Consider the following 27,999-nt stretch of genomic DNA (forward strand, 5'->3'; position numbering starts at 1 on the left):
GCCATGTAATCAAATTGTTCAAATGTGATTTGTTAATTCTTTCTCTATAGCCGAGATTTCAAACCGATTTCTAACATCGTGGACCTTGGGCTTTGGGCATGCTACTTTCAATGTCGACATTCATCTTCTCACAGATTGTCACGACTCCTTTTCAGATTGCACTCGCATCGATACATAAGAGCAAAATTGCAAAAAATGTATACAACACTGATCTGAAACAAAAAATTACCAATGTTTAAGATAAATACATAGAAGAATTCCCTTGCACGCAAATATATTATTTTATTTCTAACTTCGACAAATATTTAATAAAAGAATAATGTCGCGTTCGAATTATCAGCGTACGCATGTCGAATATTATGCGATGTTAATCAGATGCAAAAATTAAGTAATATAAATTTCGTTTACTATAATTATATCAGTCATGACGCTTTTCGTTCAGAAACCGATCCATCCCGTGTACGTCCGTACGTCGTATTGTGCAAATAAAACGTGCAATTAATGAAAATACAATTAATATGTCGAAGCAGCTATGTTTCTTGCGCGGTCAATTTTAAGAGTGACATCAAGCGTCAATTTTGATCGTTATCTATTTTGACGCTGAAAATGAGCGTCGAGCGTCAGCATGAAAAGGCACCTGCAGGCCGGAATCCATGACTACGTTTACACGGCTCGATTTACGCCGAAGTTATAACATCGATGTTATGAAATTGGCCAGTCATAGCTATTCCTCTGAAGAATGGAATGACTGCGATTGGCCAGTTTCCTAACATCGATGTTATAACTTCGGCGTAAATCGATCCGTGTAAACGTAGTCCATAGTCCGGTCTTAAGCCTGATTTAAGCCTGATTTATAATGGCCGTAACCGTTAACTTATGCCGGTGCCGGTTAAGTTCAACCATAGGATTTCAATGTTTTCGTTCATACTAATACGGCAAGTTAGTATGAACGAAAGTATTGAAATCCTATGGTTGAACTTTACCGGCACCGGCATAAGTTAACGGTTACGGCCATTATAAATCAGGCTTAAAGGTTAGTCAAAATTTACAAGTCTGTACTTGTGTGACCGATTCTATATCATTTCTATACAGTTTTGATACCAGGTAAAATGGAAATAAACGAAACAGTTAATAGAGATATTAAATTAATAACCTTAGTGGATTGATACCTTGAAATCAATTGCGCTACTTTAGAAATCTAGTGACTTTACCCTTAACCTTTTAGGGTATATAGCCGCATAAACGTATGCATAAAGAAAATTATCCAATCACAATTTACGTGCGTCTTTATAGGAGAAATGCGATTGAATAATTTTCTTTATGCATACGTTTATGCGACTATGCAAATTGTGTGGATATACTTTTACGGTGAAATCACATGGTGCGGAAAAAGACTGCGGAATAGAGAATGCGTCATTAGCTGCGTTCAGCAGACTCAACAGTTTTGCAACCGTTTTATGATTGTCTGCTGAGATAGGACCATTCTTCTAGATCTAAAAGTATGATCCAATTAGCGCGAAGGAAACTTACAACAGTTGCAAAACAAACGTTCTGCTGAACGCACCCATTGAAGCAACCTCAGCGCTATTCAGCGCTATTCGGAATAGTGCTGATTGGTTGCTTCAATGACGCATTCTCTATTCGCAGTCTTTTTCCGCACCGTGTGATTTCACCCTAAGGCTCCTCAGGGCACTTATCATGAAAAAGTCGTTTTTCAAAAACAAAATCAATTTTCGATACATCGATTTAAGAATCGATATCCCGTCTTCAGATGGTTCCTTTGAATTTCTCTCATCTCATGTTTCTCTCTAATCGACAGTCAAGAAGACTAGAACTCGACATTGTTGGACAGTGTTGACACTTGTGTATTCTCATAAGTTAAGATATTGATTTTCGTCAAGAAATTTCATAAAATTATTCAAAAAATTTTAATAAAAAAGGAATTAATCAAAATGCAAATTTAGATAATTGTATACCAAATGAGTAAATGAAAGAAATGATGAACATATTCAGACGGAATGTCTAACCTAAATATTTCTGAAGAGAAAAAAATATGAATGATATTAGAATTAAGACAATTATAAGGCTAACTGGAAAAAAAGATAAAAATGAGTGCGATTCGTATAACGCGAAAGTTGAATCGGGTTTGCAAACGTTTCATAAATACCGAGACGAAATGTCAGAACAGACCACAATGGATAAAACCGGTTGGACATCAGACCGAAATATCTATATATAATCCGATGACGAAATGCAAAGTACCACTAATTCTGAAAACAAAAAACATTTTAAAGTGGTATATCTGCGGACCTACAGTATACGACTCGGCGCACATTGGACACGCAATGTAATAAAAATATATAAACTTTTGCATTATGTTGTTTACTATTGTTATATTTAACTAATTATTAATGAAACGATTAGTGTTTAATTCAATACAATTATTTTACAGCTATAGTACTGTGAAATGCTTTGCGATCATTATTATTATAATTCTGCCTGTATATTTAATATTTATTTTGATCGTAACAAATGGATTTAGCTCAAAAATGTCAATAAACTGCTAATAGATTTAAATATATTTATTATAATAAAAAACTAATTTACTTTTTCATTTTTTGTAGGACTTACATAAAATCCGATATTATTCGTCGAATTTTGTCGGATTATTTTAATATAGATGTATTATTAGTTATGGGTGTAACTGATATTGATGATAAGATAATAAGACGTTCTATTGAAAGTGAAAAAGATTTTGAGACTTTATCAAGGCATTTTGAGGCCGAATTTTTTGCGGACATGAATAAGTTAAATATTCGTGAACCATATTTACGTTGTAGAGTAACAGACTATATACCACAAATCATTCAGTTTATCGAGAGACTTATAGCCAAGGATGATGGTTATGTTGCACCAGATGGTACGATATTTATTAATATTCGAATCTTATCACTATAAAAAAAATGTCGAGCTTTTATTTACTTATGAATTATCTTTTATGGATTTTACAGGATCTGTTTATTTTAATACCAGCAAGTACAACAAATATGGTAAATTATCAACTCCTGTACTTGATACTGTAAACGATCAGAATTTTATTGGTAAAAGATCAGCATTGGACTTTGCACTATGGAAAACAGCAAAAGAAAACGAACCATCATGGAAATCTCCATGGGGCTCCGGTAGGCCAGGATGGCATATAGAATGCAGCGCAATTGCAAGGTAATTTTGAAAGTCAATTCCCTTCTGTATATACTTAGTTCTTTTGTATCGACTTTAATTCTAGATTTATTTTTATATGTTTGTTTAAGATATTACGCATATTTTCAGAATTAGTTTTATATACCAAAATTTAAATTTTTTAACAAAATTTAAATTTTTTATCCATTTGATAATACTGATCTTTATAGTAGTATGTGTTTTTATCAGCACAGTCTTTGGAAATTCTGTAGATATGCACAGTGGTGGAATAGATTTAGCTTTCCCACATCACGAAAATGAAGAGGCACAATCTTGCTGTTATCACGATGTTGACCAATGGGTTAATTACTGGCTTCACTGTGGTCATTTAAGTCTGAAAGATGTGAAGATGTCAAAGAGTCTAAAGAACACCATAAGCATACAGGATTATCTCGAAAACTATTCGGCAAATCATCTTAGAATGCTTTGTCTATTGTCTCATTATCGAAATAGTACATATAATAATGTTCAATATCAATTTTATATAATTTAATCCAGATGTAATGGACTGAGTTCTGTGTGTTACAGGTATTGAATTCTCAGATGAAGTTATACAAACTGCAGTGTCAGTAACCAAGAAACTTGATAATTTCATAAATGACTGTGATAATTATGTTACTGGAAAATTTAAAACCGGTGAAATTGATGAAAATCTTTTATATACAGTAGGTTATCAATTTCTTCATAATTGTTACTATGTATACCAAGTTTATTTTTTTAACATCACATCATTATTTTTGCAAATATGCAATAGAAATTTATAAAAGTCCAACTTTCAAAGCTAAACATTGATTTTTCTTTTTTAAATCAATTATATGTATATAAATATATAATATAAAATTTTAAACCTTTTGCAGTAGCTACTTCAAATAATTAAGCTAATTTAAATGTTTTTTTTAGACTTTACATGATACAAGAAGTAAGGTTTACTCAGCATTGGCAGATGATTTTGACACTTCAAAAGCAATGCATGCGATTATAAATCTTGTCGGAATAGGAAACAAAATGCTTCATCAGGATAATGTAAATCAATTGTGTACAAGAAATATGTTATTAATAATTAATATGTCCATGATATCGCAATCTTATTTATACTATACTATTTATATTATCTACTAATCATTTACTTATTTTTTAATTGCAGGTAACATCTCACAGTAATAATATAAGCGTGGTTGCCGCAGTTTCGAATTTTCTTTCGAATATTCTCTTAAAGTTTGGCATTTCACGATCCAACAAATCAACAGTAGAAAATAGACAAATTGAAGATATTATTGATCATTTTCTGAACTTCAGGATGATTGTCAGAATGAGAGCACTTGAGCAAAATCCAAAAGATACAATTTTATTAAAAGAATGCGACAACACACGAAAATGTTTATCTACTTGTGGGATTACAGTGAAAGTAAAAATTTTATAATCACGTTTTAAAATAATTATGTATAAATGAAAGAATTTTTTCTTAAAGTTTACCCTAAAAATATGATAATCGTGGGACAACATTGTATTTCCAAGAATTTTAATATAAATCTCTCATTCATTGATAAAATTACAATAAAGTATAAAATAAGTTTGATTAATTTTACTGAAGTGCATAAATAAAAATCTTTAAAATATTGTATTGTACCACAACTACTATATTTTTGAGATAAATTTTAAAACAAAATTCTCTCCATATGTATATATATATATATATATGTGAGATTTGTATTATTATTGATTGCAGGATCAACAAAATGATACCAGTTGGAGTTGGAAACAATAATCATATTTTAAATAAAAATGTATTAAAATTACACACACATTCTTTTCGTTTAATTGTCAAGTTGAACATCTTAATCCATCAATCTCTCAATCCGTAGTTTCTTTTAATTTCTTTGCGCCGTCGTTACTATCGTCAGCAATTTTTCTCTTTTGGGTATTTTTTTCTGATAATGTTTTTTTTAATCCTTTCATCTTCCTTGTCTGAATACCATTAATATTTTGTGCGCCAATATGTATACGGCCATATGTTGTTCCAAATGTATCTTTAGAGATATTCTTTTTCGTCTTTGTCTATAAAATTACAATTATTGGATTAAAATATACACCTTTATTGATAATTTATAAAAATTTAGAATTATTTAGAAAACAATACCTTGAGTGCGTTAGGTTTCCGACAAGCTCGATTGAATAAATCTTCAGAAGCAAATTTGTTACGCCTGCACACCAAATCAGCACGTGGTCCTATTTCCACGAGTTCTATCCTAGGTGTTCTTGTGTTAGATTTTTTTAAAAGTATTCTAAAAATATTAGATTGATCAATATATGATCATTTTAAATTAAGATTGCAAACTTATTCTTTTACATATTTACGTTGTTGAAATATTTATTTTACATGACATGTTTTTATAGTTTATACTATTGATATATATATTCAAATGATCAAAAAGTTGAAAAAAATAAAAATAAATTTTTACTTTTACTCTCATCTCACCTATAACTACGCAGAAGTATTTTATTCTCGACAGCTGTGAAACTTAAAACATGTTCAAGACCTTGCAATCTGATCTTTTGAACCTCTTCTCTGAGGAACATGTCAACGAGCAAGTTTTTGATCCTTCCATACTCGTGATTACTTTCAAAAAGTTCACCATTAAAGATCAACAATGGTTTTATTCCCGAGGTGATCTTTTCGACTTTAAAGTCTTTCAATCCTTTATAATTTTCTACTCCAAATTCTATCATGTCTAATAACATATGCTCGTACATTCGACCCATTATAAGATTGTGTGGACGTTTCTTATTATGCGTAGCTATCATGAAAAGAGATGCATCATACTTAAAAGCAAATTTTTCAACAGGTGTAATATCCTCAAATGGCAATATGTCATTTTTCTGTTTCATCATTTGCACATTAGGTTTCTTCAAATCATACTGGAAAATGTATTTCATTTATAATTAAAAATTTCTGTTATAAAAGTTGAGGCACCTCCAATAAAATTATATTTACTTACCAAATCCTTCATAATATCTGTAACGATTTGCGACGTGCGATTACCCTTGAGACATAAAGCTTCTTTAGCATTTTCTATCAACTTAGGCTCCTTCTTCAATATAGCTTTCTTACCCTTGTGTGTAATTGGCTTTCTGTAAAAGCATATTGCATAAAATTATAATGCATAAAATTATAATGCATAAAATTATAATATCTACATAAACAATTCCATGTATATTAAAGAACAATGTTTAATATTACTTTGTGCGCTGTAAATACACCGAGATACATGACAAACTTACGTAATTCTGTTTACAGCAGGCATAATGAAATAATAAATTAATGTACTAAAAATTACAATTTTATATTTTTCTCAATAAACGTGAATAACCTAACCACGCAACATGTGGCTCAATCCCTCGATTGCACACAATTGTTGTATCGTTGGTTGCGTTCAGCAGACTCAACAGTTTTGCAACCGTTTTATGATTGTCTGCTGAGATAGGACCATTCTTCTAGATCTAAAAGTATGATCCAATTAGCGCGAAGGAAACTTCCACAGTTGCAAAACAACCGTTCTGCTGAACGCACCCATAGTGTGTTGTGCAGGTGTGCTCATTTTCGAGACGAATTTCTTATGCGGGGTCTACAATAGAAGTCGTAACGGTCGTAGGCAGATTATTCTTCTCATATTCGACTGTGATTGGTCAATTTTCTACGACTTAAAACCCTACGACTGCTACGACTTCTATTGGCTGCGTTCCACTTAACGCTCACAACGCTCGTGGAATCATTTCATCCTTGTCGTTTATCAAATGTTAAACAAGGACAAACGATGCTCGCGAGCGTTAAGTGGAACGCAACCATTGTAGACCCCGCATTACGGTTCTGCGCAGACATGGCGCGAACATCACTCCGCCATTTAAACATTTGCATCGCGGTAATTTTGAATAAAGTGACAGGTCGAGAAATCAAAATAAGTACCTTTATAAATTAGTTTTAATTTTATATGTCAAAAAGTATTGTTTTTACTTCGTAGAACATTGGCTGCGTTTGAGCGACCAATCAGAACAAAGAATTTTACGAATTGACTAATCAAAGAATGCTTCGAAGCGTTTGTAGCGTCAAGTGGACCGCAGCCATTGATAGTATAATCGATAAATTTCAAAAATTCGCTTCTGACATAATTAAAAATAATTTATGAAGCTTTCGCTAGTCCCCCACCTATGGGGATAGGCTGGTAACATACACCATAACATGAGCCCACATTTGTGTCGCAGTTAAGAATAGACTCCTTAATTAAGTTAATTTTAATTTACACTGGTAGATTTGCAATAAAATTTCAAACTTATATAAATTCATTGTAAACGAATTTCTTTTTTCTTTTCACGTGTTAAACGATATAAAGAGTATAATTAAACAATAAAATAATAATGATAATGCAAGCAATAATTAAGTTAATCGCGCGCGGAATTTAAGTCAGTCGTCCAATTATAAAAATCATAGAAAAAAAAAACAATAAAATCATACATGTTGTATACATGTTAATGTTATCGAATAGAAAATTATAACATTGATGTAATATTTAAGTTCAGTTGATATTTTATACTGGATAGGTAAGAATTCAAATAAAGGATAAGTCAGCTTGTAGCACATACATTGATTTATTATACGTAGATTGTTCATAGCTTATTATTGTTTCTCTATTTTTATAGCAGCAACAGCAAATATACTATAGTTTGGTCAAATTAACAAACGTTTCTCTCCAATCTGCCGTCGATGTGATTATCCACGTCGCTACCGGATATAACATGAATAATTGAGCCGACATCATTGGCAGGTTGTGATATACCGGAGGCCAAATCAATCATCCGGACATGACGGCCTCCGTTCAAATTTGGTTGCCAGTTATTAATTTCTTTCTCTTTTTGATAATCATTTTCATAAGAAGACATCCACAAGAGAGGTCTAATTAGATAATTAACTAAGTTCACACAGCGCGTACTAAAAGCGTACTAAGAAGTCCTATATCGTCCTTCCACGATTACTTCCCACGTATCAAAGATACGCGCTGTCCCCCGCTTTTTTTCTTTTTTTTCTGTTTTGTTAAACGTTTACACGAAACAACGCAATGTGTAATTCAAAAGAGTTCCCACCCCATCCCCTTTTTCCGAAGAAAATTCTTAATGTTAAGAAAGTACCCCGCCACGCGCACTACTTTCTCATACGTCCGTCGCATTAAATGCCATCGCGATTAACTGGCGAATCCGTCTTATAAGTATAGAGAGTCCCTACTTTTATAATATTATATACACTTGTTTTTGGCACCAAAGTTGTGAAATTGTCTTTTGCATTTTCTTTTTCTTTTTTTCCTCCGTAAATCGCACGATGCCAGCGAAGATCCAACGTGAACGTACGCCCATGCGTCCGAAAGCAGATAATAGGTATCTTGTTCGTTCGTCTCATCGGCGAATCGCTTGGTGATCAATTATAGCACTCGATTAATTTGTGTGTCGATGCACTAAGGATCGAAACCTTGGAAGCTCGAGAAACAATACTGCCTCCGATTCGCGTGGTCCTGTCCCCCGACGTCGCCCGTTACGTCGCGGGCCAACGATCTTTAAGTACGTCAGCATGTTTAGCGTGTTACAAGCTCTATCTCTCCTTTTCTTCTCTCTCTTTTGGCATAGTTCATACATATACATCTCTTTGCCCTCTATCCATCGCCCTTCGTGTTAGTCCAGGTCTATAATGAATTGATAGTCGATAGTCTTAAGTCTCATCGGTGAAGTTGACCATAGTCAACTTGTACGATTAGAGAGAGAACGATTAGAGAGAGAGAATAAATACTACCGATTTTCTTAAGAGCAGACAAATTTTTTTTTCTTCCCATTAGTCGAGCCAAACGATTCGCAATTAATGATTCATTGTGAATGCGAAAAATTATAGTCTACTTAAATTAAAACAATTCCGACTACCGACTACTAACTCATTGTAGATCCGGTGTTAAGATACTTGTGTCCACAATGGCGAAATCATTCTGAGATCTCGGATAGAAAAAGAATTAACAAATCACATTTAAACAATTCGGTCACACCATGTGATGGTCTAGTTTGACTATATACGACTGGCCAATTCTTTCTCCGTCCGAGATCTCAGATCGATTTCCAATATCGGAGACACAAGACTTTACAATGAAATGTGTCTCGAACTTTCGTTACAAGAGCTTATCAGAACCAATAATGAGTACATTGCCAATCCAACTCTCTGACATTGTATATGTATTTGTGTATGTATATGTGTATCGCGATTTTTAATCGCTACCTTCTTATTTCTTCTCGCTGCGGAGACGGATCGACAAAGCGCTTAGCCCGCAATGCGGTCTTATCGTTAGGAAAGTTACATAATTCTTTTTTTTTTGCATTCTTCTTAACCTAACTAGAAATGATTGGTCAATCAATGTCGATCAACTAATTATTTCTGGCTGGGAACCGTATTCTAGAAAAAACTGACTGCCACTGGTTCTCAGCGAATTCCAGACTGCCCAGCAGTCAGACATACATAACAATTATCACAACTTAATATCGTAATACTAATACAATATTATGTAAATATATTAATATTTAATCATAAATATCCTTTCTCTTTCTCTCTCTTTCTCTCTCTCTCTTTCTATTTATATATATATATATTATTAACAAGACATCGGTAGAATTCCATACGAAACGTAATATATATTACGAATTACGATCCCTTTCCTTCTTCCTCAACTGCTCAGCTTGGAACGTAAATGAAAATCATTGTTGTCATAAGTACGCGTAAACGCATTGATTTTTTTTCGATTCTGATTAAGTGTGTGTACGTGTATGTGTGGTAAGGTGTTATTTATGTTAAAATCTATTATAATTTTACTAAAAAAATATTGATCGGTAAACACTACATACGGTGCTAGAATTATTAACATTTAAAAATGAGATCTAGTTTCATTTTCTATTAATGTAAGAACAAACATTAAGAATCACTGAGTTAATAATGGATTTTTTTAATGCTGTATGTGTGTCCGTGTCTGAAAACCTTATCTATCCGTCCCCTGTTGCTTCCACGAGTGTCTTTCTTCTCACGTTGTAAGTACTTATGTTCGTACAGTGCCATCAGATGATATCAAGGCCGATTTTATTTTATTACGTGCACTAGTCAATCAAGTCCTTTACATGGCTACGTGCCCTGCATTCCGCACCGCACCGTGTTCGAACACTTTCACATAACGTTTGTTCACTCAGAAGATATCTTCATCCGGATCACTTGACGGTGCGGCCTGTAGCGCCAACTGCATACTAGATTCCGTGTTGCGCCGTTTCATTTTGCCTTTTGTCTTCTTCAGCATCGTAGCCTAGGTAGGGACAGGATCAGGGAGCGCACAAAGGAGCAATCGATAAAAATGTCAGTCAATACCGCTGACAAAATAGAAGTATATAAGTAGAAGTAGAAATAGAAAAATTGGAAAGTACAAACTTATAGTCAACTTATACGTAGAAAAAAAGGGAGAGAAGAAACGTTTTGTAAAGCTAACACTACTATTCGATATAATGCGTCTAATTCACACATTACAAGCTCGAGCTAGCTGCATTGGATCGAGGCATCGAGAAGGTATCACGGAAGTTGATCGGTTTTACATGCATCAACGGAGGGATTGGGGGACTTTTCGTTCTTTCTTTCTTTTTTTTTGTTTTTTTATAAGTGGAATCGTTTTAGATAGCACGTTTGTCACACCGAGATTCCTCTGTCGCGCGTGCATTCTGCTTGCGCACGTCGAGGAATCTAGGCTGTGATGTCGCGCATCTTACGAGATATGATTAAACGATCGAGCGGTTGTAAGTTGTGGTATAGTTGGATTACTCGTCCGTGCTCTTGCCCCCCTCCCCATTAGCAGGTAGAATCGACGGTTCGGTATTGCGACGCTTGATCTTACTTTTCTTCAACATGGTAGCCTGAAGTGAACAAAGGAACAAGGAGATATTAGTAGAGTGCAATTAGGGGAGGAAAGCATGCGCTGATAGGTATCAGCAATCAGGTTATGCTTTTACGGTGAATACGTAGAGTATTGTAATATGAAACAAAAGGTGCTACAAACTAGTACATAAGGATGCGCCTGTTAAAAAGTTTTACGTGCTACAAGAATATATACGCCCCATTATTCTACTTAAACTCGAACAGTAAAGGATGTTCTCGTTTATTACGTTCCAAGGACACACACACGCACACGTGTGCGTGCGTGCGTGTGTGTATGTGTGTGTAATGTATGTATCACCGTACTAATATTGATGAATTACATTATCGAGTCAGTAAATGATTTTACATTACAATTCTGTCCGTTATTTTTGTGGAATTATGGGGAAGTTTTGAAAGAATTCTTACGTCAAAATATTACCTTGAGCGCTGATTTCAAGACCACGATGTCTCCAGGACTCTGAACCCACGGTTCACCATCTACTTGTACAGGTATGTCTGAGTTTAAGTGAATTTTTATGTGTCCGCCCTGTTCATCAAAATATAATGATGATGAATAAATTGATATATGTTGTATTAGGAAAGAAGAATATTGTGTGTGTCTGTACTATTAATTTTAATTTACCTGCGCTATCCTCATAGCTGTACGTAAACCCGACTGTATTTGTCCAAGATGCATAACACCTGTGACTCCAACAACTTCCAGCATGCCATCCCAATGATTTGGTGTATAAAATTGATCTTCTTTGGTATCTGGTCCCCAAGGATTAGCACCAGAACCCCAACTAGACGAGAAATAAAAGTATCATTTAAAACCATTCTTCTTTTTTTATAACGATAAATTCCATAATAATAATTACCTCAAAATGTTCAAAATTATTATTCCTTCCACTTGTGGTAACTCAACTAATTTACCGTCTACTTCTAATCGAATTTCTTTATGTAAATCTTTGCATGGTTTTCGTCTGACCATTTTACGCAAACCCATCCTTACGTACACGCCTTTATTTCGTAATCTGCTTTTGAATTTATTAGGATTCTCCTCTCTCGCGTTATGAAAGTCCAGACATAAATCTGCGTCGACGCCAATGCCAAAGTAATTATTCATTACGTATATTTGCGTATTGTCTTCGCTAGTTGCACCAGCACCGGTAATATGCAAATGGCGTGTCGCTACTTGCTGAGAAGCTATAATATTTCCGTCCATTAAAATTTTTCTCTTTAAATTACAAAACTAGTTTACGATATTGTTAAGAAACTTATTTCTTACTTGCAGCATTACAAACTACTTGAGGTTGTTCCTTTTCTTCTGGATGAAAAACTACAGTCCATCGGTCCAATATTATTTCTTCCGCGTCGATAACGTCTCGCAATAAGTTTAGTGGATCTTCGTCACCAGTGTAGCCTGAACCCCAACATAGTACACGAGCAAGATCGTTTCCTGTTCCCAAAGGTACAATAGCACAAGCAGGAGAAGAACACTGGCTATCCTGACCCACATTATCTAAACATTGTAATACCCAACCTATTGTTCCATCACCACCACAAACTAATATTTTATAGTCTTTTATGTGTCGAAAAACGTAAAGTCTGCAACACAAAGAAAGCACTTATTTATAACTTGCGTAAAATTATATATTGTAGGTACTTCAGAATATACCTAAATATGATTTGCAGTATTATTTATGGCACTATAGATCTACTTACCCAGGGAGAGGTCCGCCATTATCAAGATCGAACACTTGATAAGGATTTAATAGTTTACGAAAACTAGAAATTAGCTGGAGTCCTTGACACCCACCAGATTTTACATTTACAAACACGAGCAGCGGTTGAACGCCCGTTGGTACCATACTTGGCTCGATACTTGGTAAAATCATTACTAGCAAAACAAGAAAAGGTAAGAAAATATTCCAATATACATTCCAATATAAATCAAAACTAAAAAACTAAATCAATAGAAAAAAACTGAAACATACATGTAATTGTATCATACTCTGAATCTCTATATTTTCCTATATTCAGTACTTTCTCGCTATTCAAACACACATATAAAAAATATTTATCGTAAAAATACCTAAAAGAAGTTTGTCTTCACATTTTGTTTCTCGCAGTGTATATAATGCTCTAACCGCTGTATCCAAATCTTCATATATGATAACCATCGAACCATATTCATAATAAATTGGGCCGATTGATGAGAACCTATTTTCTAAAAATTCCAAAAAATTATGTATGTAAATATACATATTTAGATAATAGATAATAGATATAATTAGATATATATTTTTTCTGTTGGATCACCAACCTTTTCCTAAAAATTCTGTCAACATGTTTTCATAACTTCTTTCAGACAGATTTTGCGGTAAGTTGCCCACGAATAAAGCCAAATTAGGTCCATGGGGATCTTGCTTTAGTTGTAGATAGAATCGCATTAATTCCATTTGTCTAATAGAATCTTTTCCCAGCTTTTTAACAATATCCCAGGGTCTTTCATCCCAGGACAAAACTCTTTCCGTTACTAATAAAAATAAAACTTTTATATTTTTCATGCAACGCAAAAAACAAAATCTAAAGAATATTGGACTGAATTACAAGCTATCAAGTTGGACAAAAATTCGAAACGTACCACCATGGTCTAAAAGAATTTCACTGCACCTAAAGTCATCACAATTAAAATTTTGTAAACCAAACTTTTCCAGCGCCTCGTTTATTAAGTCTACGACGGTTGTAGCTTCCGTGACAGGTACTATACAGAATGACTCTGATACCTGCAATTTGCCAGGATAAACCCGTACCTCTCCGCTGTCATTATCTCTGAAATTATTGTAATTAGTTACACATTTTGTATTAAATTCTTTACTATTAATATATACAGATATTATACAGCTTCTATAGTATCCGTCTTCTTTTCTGCTTTTTTTTTAATATTGAAAATAATATAGAAATGAAACATTCTAAATATTTTTCTCATTCTAGATAAATAGTATAAACTTACTTAAATCGCAAGAACACAGCCGGACGTTTGCCTTCTTTGCGATTTAAATTTAGAACAGGCGTTGGATCACATAACTCAGTTTCTTCCACGGCATACAGGTCAGTTAAGTAAAAGTTGCCTGAATTTTCCCGAAAAAAGTTCATTAGCTTAATTAATAAATGAATCGAACAAGACTCATATTTAATATAGAATAATCTACTATATATATATATATATATATATATGCACGTACTAGGATCTTTCGTGATGTGAAATGCGCGCAGTGCCGATGTGAGAACCTGCTCTGTTGTAGCCTGCCTGGGTACTGAAATCACCCGAAATATTCTTCGCCTCAAGGAATTGTTGCCATCGCACACCTTAATCATTTCTGTGTAAGAATATCAGATTCACAAATTAGGAAAGCGAAAATCTCGAAACTATTAATTGGAAGTTGTATTGAAATACCTTCGTCACCTCTGTCTTTATCTTCTTTCTCTTTAGGAGAACGCGGATCACGGCCATGCGCTGTTCCCTGTGCTGGTTCTCCATTGTCACGATTCCTCGAGTCGCTACCAAATTCCTCTGATATACTTCGCGCTGTTAACACAAAGAAAGATCACACTTCGAATGTTAAAATATTATTAATATAGAATACGAGAATACCTAAATATGTAATAAAATATTATTAACATGAACTATAATAATACCTAAATGAAACGTAAGATCTATATATGTATAACACATCTTTTTTCCACTGAATACATCCAAATTGAGAAAATGTTTCATTTTTTACTCAGATAACATTAATGGTGTCTCTCTTAACGTTATAACATACTTTATATTATAAATAACAAAATTTAATGCAATTTTAAAAATATTATCCTGCAAGAGCAACACTTTCATCATTAAATTATCACACAATTTCTTTATAATTTATTAATATTTCAATTAATTATGGAAATTATCAGTCATACGTAAATCATCAGTTTGTATATCAATATATTATATATATATTCGAGAAAGATTTGCATAAAACAGATACTTTAAGGGAAGTAGTGAACAAATTTAGGAAAAAATTGATAAACACAAAGAGCGTGACGACTCTGTTTATCATTCAAGAATAAATTACATCTCTTACCATCGATTATTTACGATGGATTTGTAGAACACAGACACGATAGGAAGAATTAGTCAGTAGTATTCTTGAACTTCATTTCACTGCATAGTAGAGTGATAAGCGTCATGGAATCTCATAGCATCCAGTGGGCTGAATGACAGTGCATGCACTGAAGCGAGACATACATACATGCTAAAACGTAAACAGTAACAAAATAACATCTATAAAAAAAGGTTGGTGCACTATGATATTTATGTAAAATGCATGTCGTGTGACATTTTATTATAGATATGCAATTTAAACGAATCTATTCTGACAAATATACATCATTGTTTCCTTACTTCCTGAATTAATCTCACGTAAATAGTTATTTTACTGTCAATTATTCATATTTGTTCGAGTCAAAAAAATTTATAAGAGAGATAAAGAAGTTTTTTTAAATAAGAAATCACCTAGAAAATTAGGCTTAATAATTTAATGAAATATACTTTCTCCTCATATAATTTAAGTATACACATAGTAAATATCATTAAAGATTTATATACATTTGGCTTATTGCGCTTATATATATGTAAAATATGTGTGTACATATACATGTTAATGTGGCAGTAAAATGTTATTTGATAAGTATGATAAAAGCAAGCTAAATTTTTCATTGCTGTTATGCAAAATAAAAAAAATGTATAAATAAATATGAGTATGTTTTTTAATATAGCACTTTATCAATCCTAAACGCAAATGTTGAAAGAATGTAGAGATAATAACAATAACGATCACTACAGCGTATTTCAAGTTACTCTCAGTCTTGTGTACAATAAGTACATCTTGGAATTGAGTACATTCACACAGATGAATGTCTGACGATGATAATATTCTAGATACCTCGAACATAAGGAGGGGAAGCATGACAATTTCCATGGCAGCTACGTGGCAAAACTAGCGAAAGGCGCCTCAAAGCTTCGGTTAGGCGGCCTGCAGCCCCATTTTGTTCACTCTCAGCGAAATCGAATTGCTCTCCGATGTTATCTTCACATAGAAGCAAAGATAGACCGAATATTTTAACGGTTACCATAATTTCAAATCTATTGATTTTACCTCTGTTTAGTAATTATCTGTATTTCGTAATTATGACTTATGTTTATTCTTTCTTTCTCTCTTTTTTCTTTGCTTAATTATATATAAAACCGTGTTCTTTTGAACAATGACAATACCCAAGGTTTGTAATTATTAAAATAAAATATTATTTTTATATATAACTCTTTAGTTTGCAAGTTTATATCATATAATTTTGTAAACTCCGATTCTAATTATTACCTAATTATGAAGCTCTATAAAATAGATGCTGTATCTATTAAAATATATTATGCCTATTAAAAGCACATTGAGAGTAGCAATTAATAAGAGCAACCAGCCACAAAAGCCATAGTTTACAAATATATTGTGAACGAAATATGTAATTAAAAAATATAACAGACGTAGCTTTAACATTGCTTAAGATTTGATCATAAATTATAAAAATGTTTCATTTATAGAGTTCAATTTTCACATAATGTGTACGTCATGATCCTAAATCCCCGCGCAATAATAAAAAAATTTAGAAATCTTCACTTACTATCGCAACTGACAATATGAGTCACATGACGAATTCTCACATACTACATTTAATGATATAAATGATTGAATCATGAGTATTATGATGATTAGATAGCAGTCACACTTTCTATAATTCAAAAGTTTTCTAATTCCTGCATTTAGCACACATTTTGTTATATAAAGATTGCTATAAACATAGAAGTATCTTGAAATATTGTTCGCAATATTATTAACTTAATTTACTATTCCTTTTTATTCCATTAAAAAGTCAGTATTTAAAATTTCTCTAAAAAATGGTATTTGCAGAAATGTAGGTATGGGAAGCTGAGAGTGTAAGAAATTGCAAGTAGCAAATATAAATACATACATATTTATATAAAATATTAAAAATGATTACAAAAATTTGACTGCTGATAATATTCGATAAACATAGTTTTTCAGTTCATGATATAAACAATGAAAGTTTGAGACGATAATAATCCTTCAAAATAGGTAGGGTCTTTCTCGTTTCATATCGAAGAAAGTCAACGTTGCATGCTCTGAAAAGAAGGAATATGTATTTGTTTACAAACCGACGGTTTTATACACGCGTGAGTGAGTACTAAAATAATATCATGCAAAAAATTTATATTCTATAAAAATTAGTTATATCTTTTACAAATACCTCTCTACTAATGTATAAGGAAAATATTTCGTATATTATACATTCTTTTTTCAAACTTTACATAGTACAGTGTGTACAATATTTTCTACCAATCATCAGTGCATATTTGCATACGTATACATGTGCTATACAATAGTAAAAATAGAAAATCTCATACATATATGAGAAACACAGTGTGAAAATAATCAACTGTGTCAATAGGTAATACGGAAATGCTGAATGATAGATTGAAAAAACTTTATAAAGCGCTAATCCACTGCAATGAAATTCACAGTGCACACATGAAAAACGCGAATAATTTTTTATACCATGTCCAATTATATAAACGGAGTAGCAAGCAAGAGCAAAACTTTCAACGTGATATTTTTGCCATTATTTGTTATCTGAGCTTAATATATCGATATCACTTGTTTAGAGACATGTAAATCTCGTAATCCAAAAGTGATGATATTTATACGCGATTGTATACACACACAAAACTGTAGTTATATGTATACATATATATGTATACTATAGATAACTACATGCATTAATAATTATCAATTATTTGTTTTATTGCGGGTATTTGTTTTATTGATTACAGCTGAATCTATAGCGTTGACATCTCTAAATAGTTACATTACTCAATTTCATTACATAATTTTATTATTTTAATGATCTGTTTTAATCTTAAATTCCTCTTTAAACTCCTCTTCCTTCGTTATAAGAAACTTTTGTTTTAATGTCCAATTATATTTCCAGTGGGATTGATTAACGAAATATGAAAGTGCTTTGTGGCACGTGACAAAGCGCAATTCCTCATTCTATTATTCTAATTACCTATTAACACGCACATAGTAATTACACGGCAGACACTTACGGCAAGAATACTCACGCGCCAGCACTTCTTTACGACGCACTTCTACTCCAATGATAGCTTCCATGGGAACTTCGGTACGCGGAATACTAACTGCATGTGGCGGCAGGTAAATTGGTTCCAAGTTACCAAAGGTGCATTCTTGGGGAATATTCTTGTAACAATACGCGTGCGACTGAGAGACGAAATCAAATTTGTCATTAAATATCATTTTAACGAAGGGAAAGGGGGAACTTTAATCATGCTAACGATATATGCTTTCTTTCTCTATTCATAAGAGCCATTACGTATTACATTTGACTTGAAATAAATAAGTATAATAGCAATGCAATATAATATTTAATTCTAATTCTAATTCCGCTGACGGAACGAAATAAATGAGTCGCAAAAAACCAAGATAAAAGGCAATCTAATAATGAATCTTTCTTTTACCGTCATGCCGCACCACTCGCAACGAACCCCGGCAAGGCACTCGGCAGTAAAACAACTCTTCTTGCATACGGCACATTTCGAACTGCTCGGAAGATTGCCGTCCCGCCAATGATGAGTGTGTTTCACTGCTGACAGATCTTTCCCAGGTAGGTATGTGGCATTCTCCTTGCAGTCTGCCACCGCGAAGTCTTGGCATTCTACGTGCACGAAGTACTCGCATACTGGGGGAAACATACAGCGTAATTAACATTTCACAGAAATCCAAATACGCTAATGTGTATTAAAGTCTCGAATCTCTCATTTAGATAAAAGAAACTTCAGCTTACTTTCACAGTGTATACATGGATTATCATCCAATCGTTTTCGACAGACATTGCAGAATTTTCTTTTGCAGTGTACTTGTTCAGACCAACAATGTGCAACCGGGTTCTGGAACACGGCCAATAAAGAAACGCTGTTAATTTTATACACATATATGTTAATCCAATTAAGTTCCAGAAGGCTCCTATGCATTTTTCTGTTTTAAATCCTTAACTTGTTCTAATCAAAATTTTTAAACTGTAATTGACATTTATAGATAAAAATTGCTCTTTCCAAAAATCTAGTTGATGATAGGACGAGATGTCTAAAGAAGAAAAATATAAACGTTGAAAATGGTAGTGAAAGAAGTAAGGAATCCTTGTCTTTTTACCAACAAATATTCGACTGATAAAAGTAATAAATAATTTTATTTATCATGAGTAGAATAAATCGTTATGATTATTATAGATCATTCAAATAATAAATATATTTAGTCTTTTTAAAATGAGTTAAGTTTCCAGAAGGTGTCAAATGTCGCTTTGACACGTGAACGCAACAAACGAGCTTTCTAACATTCCGTCCAGTCTTTTCTCTCGAGTCTCTCAGTTTTTCGTCTAAAATTTACTTATTTTATTGTAACGTTTAGTTATTTTACGATATCCATGAGAAGACTGCTTTCCTATATTCTAAGTATAGGCGTTATATTTATGCATAGGCGGTTAATCCTTGCAACCTGGAGACGTATCCGTTGTCTTACCTTAATCAGGCTTGCCGCGATGCTGGAGCAGGGAGAGACGACGGCCTTGAGACAGCGGTCGTGCACCACGAAGTTGCAAACTGCAATGATAGAAGAGAAAAAAAATAGAGAATTTTAGAAACGCACGCAAATTAATTGCGTTAAATCGAAGCGTTACCGGCTAAGCAGTGTACACTTTAGCATAAATCAATACGAGCCGCTCATGTCGTAATTTATAACAAGATCTTCTGACCTTTTGCGGTGTAAGTAAAAAACATCGAGAATCATACAATGGCTGGCGTTATTTAATGCTTCTACCTTTAAGGGAATCCTCGAGGGGATCCTAAAGTCGTCTGTTTTTTACCGATTATTTTTCAAATAAGTATTTGTCTAACTGCTTTTATATATACATATTTAAAAATTCTTCTTCACAATTAAAATATAAGCGTTAATGTAATCCAAACCGGTCGATTTTATGTCAAAAATGAAAAAAAAAGTTGGAAAATTACTGTTTTGTTATCAGCTTCTAACGTCAACTCGCAACAATACTTGCTTTATATTTTATACAAGTTTTATGCTTTGTACGTATAAAACAATCTTGGTTCGTACTAGGGATTGCATGAACAAACAATATTGTGTTCTTAAAATTAGGCTTAGATACCTAATATGACAGATTAGTTAGAAAATTTGTACGTAAGTGCGCGTGTAATATTGATGTAATAGTGTGTAGTAGATATGTCAATAACATGTAAATCGTACATGTTAAGTCCTATTAAATCGGTAATACAAACTGCTTTAGAATCCCCTTAACCAGACGATAAATATACAACCGGTAGTCCAACAAACTTACACAGAAACTACAAAGGAAAATAAATATACACGCATATATTTATTTTCTTTTTGGTTTGACGAGCATACCATATACATATATATATACTCGTACAGAAAAAAAATCATCAATTTTAATAATCCTTGGGGCGTTCTTTTTGTCTAAATATTCTCTAGAGAGGAAAAAGTTATATGCGCTTCCTTTCACTTCTAAAATAATACTCGATATATTCTAGTAAAGCCGATACTACAAGCCTGTTAATGTTATCGATTACAAATTTAGAATTGATATTGAGAACGCGTGTTAAAAATTCAGTCTCAAGTTGCGTGCAAAAAGTGAAGAATCGTTTGGCAATTTCTCAAGAATTGACATTCAGGATCGGCAGAGGTGAAACGATCAGAGACGGTGTCTCATCCGCGTAGCCACCATCCACTCGATACAAGGTGACGGGTGTCGTACGGTCCCCCCCTCGTGGGAGCAGTAATGATCACGTTCTATCGCACTCTTGCGACGCTAATCAGGCAAGATGTGGGAAATTTGTCGCATCGGCGCGCAGGTGCGGCCCGAAATAGTACTGTGCATCCGCTTCGTTAAGAAGGCGCCATCAGCCGCCATCGACGATCGACCGAGTTAACTTTAACTCACCGAGTGGGCAGCTCAAATCGAAAAGAAGAAGTACTCATCATCGCCATAGAGAAGAAGGATCCATCCGTTTACTTATGTCTTTTACCCGAACGAAGCTTTTCGAGCAAACTGAGATAAGATATCACGCGTTTCACGAATTCGAGGAGCATTCGTTTAACGAACGTTCCAGGCATCTGTTGCAACGCTTAAGGTCTATGTCGGACATTTGCAACGTTTAAGATATAATCCGAGCGTTTGCAACATTTAAGATTTGTTCCAGATATTTGTAATGATTGAAGTCTGTCTTAGATATTTGCTAACTTTAAGGTCCGTTTCAGGCATTTGTTACGTTTAAAGTCCGTTCTAGGATAATATTTAAGGTCTTTATTCAAATTTCGATATTCCTTGATGCACTTGCAGTTATACACGTGACCGATCGCTTCCGCTATGCACGACTATCCGACTACATACAAATCTATCCTAATAGACCTTTAATATATGTACGTATTCAGCTATAAATTTTGCCATGTTTATGTCATCATTCATCGGCCAACACAAGCCGCCATTCGACTACTCGAATACATAAACATGAGTGACAAAACTGTACGAAAGAACAATTTTGCCGAAGTATCTAAAAATTAAAACAGATACACACACAGATTAAAGAATAATTATTTTAATGATCCAACGAAATTATTTTCAAATCTGTATCTATGCCTAAATTTGAATTGACATAAATAATGAGCAATGCTACAAAAAGTTTTGACATCTGATCTGACAAAAGATTTTCAAATCTGTATCTAATTAAAATTCTAGATACTTTAACAAAACCGTTCTTTCCATGTGAAGCGCTGACCGAAGATGAGTAGGCAAGATGATAAACAATTTTTCAGAGAAAAGAAAGGAAATTAATATTACATATACTATGATTTAGAAAGAATCTTCTGAGACACTCTTTAAAAGATTGCTATGTTCAAGTTGCCAAATCTGGAATCTCTGCTTATTTCTTTAGCTGTATTTCTAGATACTCTTTTCCTTTCTCCTTAGGAAACAAACACGCTTTTACACCGTGTGTTTACAAACGTGAGAAGCGTAAGGGGAAAAGAAAAACCTGTCTCTCGCAAGTCTCTGTCGATGTCGGTCTTGCCTATATTTGATTCGAAAATCGCTGAAACATTAGATTGAAAGTAACAAATACAGGCGCGTGCGTTAAATCGCGTCTCTCTGAAAAGGAAAAAGGAAAGAGAAATCCCCTTACATTCTATACTAATTCTTCAGTAATCATATAATAATCTCGAGTACGGCGGGTATCGGTTTTCAATATACAGTATATTAGGTGATTACTTTAGGACTCTCTACATGCTTTTATTACTCGATTAGCTTTCGGAGCAGGTGGTCGTCCTATTTTTAACGATCCCGATCGATCAGCAGCGCGATAAGTTAACCAAAATTGCCTTGACTAAGATTATCACGCTTATGAAGAATCAGCTTTCGATGGTGCGAAGAATGTTGTGGTGACCATCCCTCGAATCTGGACGTTTCCTGCCAATTCGGCGATCGGGTCTTCGATCTGTATTTTTACATAACAGTTTTATCTAGTATAATATTAATTATGTGTCTACGTGACCACGTTCCCTTCTACGCAGTTCCTCAATTTATATAGAGAAAAATAGAAAATCTAGATGTAGCAAATGCATGCAGCGCGTTAATTAATATGTATCGCGCGATACGTTTTTTCCATACTGTGCAAGATTTTCTCGCAGAATAAATACATGCGATATGAAACAACGCAATGAAACTATCGTGACACTTTAGATTTTTACGCATTCAGTATAATATACGATATTATTTTGATACGGGATATATGTAGTATATATCGCTAATGGACGATTCCTTTTTATTGGCAGCGCATTCACTGCGCTTCGACAATCAAGTTTCGTTGTTAGAGAAAGATTACCCAAAAAGAGTAGAATAAAAAGGGACACATTGCTCTTTTGTATGGATACGGGATACAAAAGAAAGTATAACAGAATATGCTGTTATTCCAGCTGGTAAACGCGATCATATCTATATATATTATTAACGAAAAACATCAAACAGTTAAACTATTGGAAGATCTTGCAAGGAAAGCCGAATAATGATAATATGATCAACATTAGCTACACTGAGAAAAAAATATCTTAATTTCAAAGAAATATTTCTTTGCTCATATTCAAACAAATTATTATTTTGGATCAATGAAATTTCTTTGAAATTAAAATATGTTTTTTAAAGTAAAAAAATATCTTAAAATTTCAAAGAAATTTTCATTGATCCAAAGTAATAATTTGTTGAATACGAGCAAAGAAGTGTTTCTTTGAAATTAAGATTTTTTTTCTCAGTGTATATATAAGATTAGCTTCTTAAGTATATAAGCATTGTCTTCTAGATCGATTGATTATAGATTGATAATAATCCGTGCATTTCAAACTTATTTTTTTGTACATACACCTGAATTCGATCAGTGTTTACTCTATCCTCTTTTATTTCCTTGACAAAGCACACGCGAATAAAATTAATATCTTTAAAATATCTTTAATTTCTTACAAAAAATTGTTGTTCAGACACTAATTATTATATAACAAGAATTATTTCATGTGTAATTAAGAAATTATTCGCACGTAATTTAATATATATTCAAATATATAAATATATATATGATCTATCTATAGAGATTACCTCTTTATTCTCAAATTCAAATAAATTGTGAATAACTTGAAAGTTGATTTTTTTGCTTAATAAGCTTTCGAACATGATGTTATATCATTGCGGTCTGATTAACAGTTACGCGAATAAAATAAATATGTAAAATTCATATGTCGCTTCGAGCTCCATTATTTGTGAGCCTTATACTGTAGAAAATGTAACAAATTGCGGAGAATGCAAGAATAAATGAACTAATAAAAATTACTGTTATTTGCTCACCATGCTAGATAGAAAATGTACGGTAAACTCAATAATGTCATTCTCAGAATCATATACTTGAAGAATCATGATACTGTTATTCAATTTAAAAAACACCCATATTTCTTTTATTTTAATATTCATTTCGTCAATAATATATTCTCTTTATAACCTTACTTTCCAAGTTTTGATATAATCTCACATGTGTCTGTTTACTGTTCTCAATGTGTCTTAAAAAAGATTAATGAAAAGCATAATTACATATTTCAACCCGTTAATACAATATTTATTTTATTGCAGAAATCAAGTATAATTAACTCTCCTATTGTGGTTGCTATCCAAACATAATAGTTGAAGATAAGCTAATGCATAATCAAGATAACGAAGAAATTATCGTACGTGACTGTTGCACTAAGATTAGAAAATTTAGGAAGACAAACATTACTTTTCAAATTGCATACATTTGCATTGCTTTATCATCATCATATTATGACGTGTGTTATTTCAAAAAGAGGTTGTCGCAAATAGAAGATTATTTCACTCTACATTATAATTTGTTTTTTAATCGCCGTAAGAAATTATTGTGTCATGCGCTATTCTCATTTCTAATATCACATTGCATAGGCTTTAACATTCATTGCCGTTATATAAATGATTTGTTACGCGAATCGGGAATATCACACATATGCGACATGTACAGTAACGGATGTGTCACACTGTCAACTGAGACCTTTATCGTTCTGCATATGAAAACCCTCAGAACCTTTTTACATACAATAGTATGAGAATGGGTGCATTGCAGCTATAAATAAACATTATCTAAATTTTATAAATGGTATAATTTTAGATTATCTATTACTTTTTTTGTGCAATTTTATTTTATAAAACCAAAATATTTAAAAAATAATCTTTAAGATCGATTGATTTAGTTATTTGCAAGAGAGTTGTTACCATTCTAATTATTGCAATCACTAATGCGTATTAATGATTATCGATTCTGCAAAATTTAATAAATTAGCATTTTTCATCAAAAATATATCTGTAGTAGGTATAATTATTAATAGGAATAAATAAACTGTAGTACAATTGTTAATAGAAATAAATAATAAATGCACAGTAAACATTCGAAAATAATAAATTCCAAACAAAAAATAAATATGAAAATCGAATTGTCTCAAACAAGTTTGTAAACAGTTATTAGGATTTTATATATATCATAGATTGGATTTAAACTGACAATGCTAAGTATAATTTGCAGACATAAAAACAACTTTATTTAAAGCAGCCGACGCTAAAGCGATCAATACATTGTGTAGCAAGGTTTAACAATGGCTTTAGAAATATAACGCTTTATCTCTACCCTTTGTGAAGTTAACATCCCATTTCTAGGATTTCGATATAATTGATAGAGTTCTGACTCTCAAGCAATTCTGGAATTCCTGATACATCTCAAAAAAAGATCGAACGATTGAATGCAAAAAATAGTAGTGTGAAGATATGCCAACTTTACAAAAATTAATCTCCCACAAGAAAATATTACATTTTCAAAAAAAGTATATTATATATATATGTATCTCAAGTATATATAATATACTATACAAGATAAATAACTTCAATAAATCTTCAAATTTTCCTCAAAAAGATTCTTTTTGAAAATCTAATATTTTCTTGGAATTAATTCTAAAATATTGAAAAGTTATTCTTAACTTTCGGCGAAAGTGTGCAGATGATGTCCCATGGTTTTACATTCTTGTTCTTCATACATTAAAAAATGTTTTGAAACAATTGATAATGGAATCTAAATTTTCATTCGCGTAATATAATGATAAAATAAAAAAAAGCGCAATATCGTAAAGACATTTGGGACAAACAGTACATGCATATTCGCTTTTGGAGATTATAATAGCCCAATATAATCCTTCCTGAATAAAACAGCGACAACTTCAGAGATCTTTTTGTTTGAGTAACGCCGTAGTCGAGTAACGGCTTAAAGTTGCCTATCTTTACAGTGGCGTCCTAATGGTCCGCATTACGTCTTTAACGACCTATTTAATGATCGTAGAGATTCCTAACAAACGTTTTTACTGCCTACAACGTCTTTCTTTTTAGACGTTAAACATATATCTGGTACTAATATCTGTATACGTCCGCGCCATCCATTTGTTCGCGACGAAAGACTTGAAAACAATCGGAATCCGTTAGCGAACGTGCGTGGCGCTCGTTATATGTGAGGCGGACTCTTCTGATCGAACATTCCGACGTATATTCGAAAGAGAGTGCGAGAGTACAAGACAAGCACGGCTCGTTCCGCTCGCGTTACAACGAAGGTCCTTTACGCCTCTTTACCCGTCAGCGAGCTCTCACGCTTACCCCCCACCTCGTGACAATCCGACAACCCTCTTTGCCGCCACCGAGCGCCCGCGCGCCCCTTCAACCCCTTCCACATCGGCAACCTTATCCATGGTCTTTCAGCCATACTACCCCACCTCTCGCGATCAATGCTCGTGAAAAGGTGGGCGCGCGCGCTCGCGCCCTCTGCGTACCGTCGCCTCCCTCCAATCCTATATTTCCCTCTCACTCTCTCACCCTCCCACTTTTTCTGGCCTCTCTGTTTTTCCCGACGGATCGCGCTCCGTTTCTATCTCTCTCACGCTGTTGCACCGATTCGCGCGGCTGGCGCTAAAACGCCCGAGACTCGACCGAGGCGCTCGGAATGCAGCCCTCTGACCCGATTGAACGACAGCCAAGCCAAGCATCCCCGTGTTTCATCCGGTATCGGATCGCGGTGTCAATCGGAATCGCGATCTACGCCACGCTACGCTACAGGAAAATTCTAGGAACGAGTTACCGAGCCGTTACCGAGCGCGGTGTCGACTATCGATCGACTCGTGCACTCGAGAGCGCCCGCTTGAAATTTTAAAGACCAGCAACCCTCGCGAGGACCGTTTACTTTCTTTCCTGTTTTCCGGAAACAGGCCGGGTTACGACTAATTGACTAATTGACGGACCGCGAGAACGTAGAGTTTCGAATCTCGTAAACGACGGATATGGAAAGTCAAGTCTGCGGAATTGCGCAAGTATTAAACTGGAGGCGCGTTGCCTCAAAGTTGTGCGCATCCTCCGACGTAGGAAAGATCGGGAGATGCGTATTCTCATAGGGAGACGTGTCTAGAGAACTTTATCGTTTACTTTCTCTCCCTTTTCTCCTCTTGTCTTACATTTGTCTTCATTTACGTATATAGGAACAACAATATATACTGTTTCGTAAATTACAATCGTCGGTACTTTGCAAGCAACTGTTCGGGGAACTGTTATCTCCCTGGAGAACATAAAAATGCCTCCCCCCCTCTCTTTCTCTTTCTCTCTGTCTCTTCTCTCTTTTTCTCGCCAATCTATCATCGCTCCTGCGGTTGACATCGATTTTCCTCCGATAGTGTCGCGCGATAATCTTACCTTCGCAGATGTACCCCTGCTGTATGAGGCCCCAGAGCATGTCCGTGCAGCTATGGCAGTACGTCGGTTTGTGAAACATTTTTTTACTGAAGCTGTGCCCATGGCTGGCTGGAGTCTCGGCCGAGACCGACGCCATATTCCCCGTTCCACCGCGGAACCGTTCACGCCAGATTTTCACCGTGAAGCTACGCAGGGCGCGCCGCGCGACGATGACAACATAATTACACGCCCGACACTACGTGATCTCGGAA

The 27,999-nt window shown here is 34.0% G+C and overlaps 3 protein-coding genes across 12 annotated transcripts; 1 reads left to right on the plus strand and 2 right to left on the minus strand.

Moving 5' to 3' along the window:
- The first annotated feature begins 1,830 nt into the window (after positions 1-1,830).
- CysRS-m (cysteine--tRNA ligase-like protein, mitochondrial) lies at positions 1,831-5,044 on the plus strand. Its single transcript, XM_018461180.1, has 8 exons — positions 1,831-2,347; positions 2,625-2,920; positions 3,012-3,222; positions 3,430-3,692; positions 3,769-3,905; positions 4,141-4,263; positions 4,385-4,645; positions 4,967-5,044. Exons 1-8 carry the CDS (start codon positions 2,109-2,111, stop codon positions 5,003-5,005), a joined length of 1,569 nt encoding a protein of 522 aa, XP_018316682.1. The 5' UTR covers positions 1,831-2,108; the 3' UTR covers positions 5,006-5,044.
- Positions 3,515-6,664, minus strand: Non3 (Ribosome production factor 2-like protein Non3). Its single transcript, XM_018461181.1, has 6 exons — positions 6,520-6,664; positions 6,237-6,369; positions 5,717-6,156; positions 5,378-5,522; positions 5,044-5,295; positions 3,515-3,574 (listed from the first exon to the last, which is right to left on the minus strand). Exons 1-5 carry the CDS (start codon positions 6,540-6,542, stop codon positions 5,092-5,094), a joined length of 945 nt encoding a protein of 314 aa, XP_018316683.1. The 5' UTR covers positions 6,543-6,664; the 3' UTR covers positions 3,515-3,574; positions 5,044-5,091.
- Positions 6,665-9,859: 3,195 nt separating this feature from the next.
- LOC108731122 (diacylglycerol kinase theta) lies at positions 9,860-27,899 on the minus strand. 10 transcript variants are annotated; one of them, XM_018461237.1, is made up of 18 exons: positions 27,749-27,899; positions 19,921-20,000; positions 19,190-19,292; positions 18,864-19,084; positions 18,450-18,606; positions 16,201-16,344; positions 14,667-14,798; positions 14,455-14,589; positions 14,223-14,340; positions 13,854-14,041; positions 13,533-13,745; positions 13,302-13,436; positions 12,932-13,106; positions 12,495-12,814; positions 12,085-12,412; positions 11,850-12,009; positions 11,646-11,753; positions 9,860-10,607 (listed from the first exon to the last, which is right to left on the minus strand). In XM_018461237.1, exons 1-18 carry the CDS (start codon positions 27,882-27,884, stop codon positions 10,494-10,496), a joined length of 2,967 nt encoding a protein of 988 aa, XP_018316739.1. In that variant the 5' UTR covers positions 27,885-27,899; the 3' UTR covers positions 9,860-10,493. The 10 variants fall into 10 exon arrangements, 9 of the variants coding, with proteins under 9 accessions (XP_018316739.1, XP_018316738.1, XP_018316737.1 ...); XM_018461236.1 differs by having other exon boundaries at positions 14,676-14,798; positions 18,435-18,606; XM_018461235.1 differs by having other exon boundaries at positions 18,435-18,606.
- Between the last annotated feature and the right edge of the window lie 100 nt (positions 27,900-27,999).

Source organism: Mycetomoellerius zeteki, unplaced genomic scaffold, assembly GCF_001594055.1.
Source record: "Mycetomoellerius zeteki isolate Tzet28-1 unplaced genomic scaffold, Tzet1.0 scaffold120, whole genome shotgun sequence".
NCBI lineage: Eukaryota > Metazoa > Arthropoda > Insecta > Hymenoptera > Formicidae > Mycetomoellerius > Mycetomoellerius zeteki.

Bases quoted from the DNA above. Each gene is read 5' to 3' on its own strand.
- CysRS-m (XM_018461180.1), top strand. From the start codon at position 2,109: ATGAGTGCGATTCGTATAACGCGAAAGTTGAATCGGGTTTGCAAACGT. The intron at 2,921-3,011 runs GTACGATATTTA...TGGATTTTACAG, and splicing joins TGGTTATGTTGCACCAGATG to GATCTGTTTATTTTAATACC. The intron at 3,693-3,768 runs GTACATATAATA...TGTGTGTTACAG, and splicing joins ATTGTCTCATTATCGAAATA to GTATTGAATTCTCAGATGAA.
- Non3 (XM_018461181.1), bottom strand. From the start codon at position 6,542: ATGCCTGCTGTAAACAGAATTAC. The intron at 5,523-5,716 runs GTGAGATGAGAG...TAATATTTTTAG, and splicing joins ATACTTCTGCGTAGTTATAG to AATACTTTTAAAAAAATCTA. The intron at 5,296-5,377 runs GTATTGTTTTCT...GTAATTTTATAG, and splicing joins GGAAACCTAACGCACTCAAG to ACAAAGACGAAAAAGAATAT.
- LOC108731122 (XM_018461235.1), bottom strand. From the start codon at position 27,884: ATGGCGTCGGTCTCGGCCGAGACTCCAGCCAGCCATGGGCACAGCTTC. The intron at 20,001-27,748 runs GTAAGATTATCG...CTATCATTGCAG, and splicing joins GCAGGGGTACATCTGCGAAG to TTTGCAACTTCGTGGTGCAC. The intron at 12,815-12,931 runs GTAAGTAGATCT...TTTGTGTTGCAG, and splicing joins AATGGCGGACCTCTCCCTGG to ACTTTACGTTTTTCGACACA.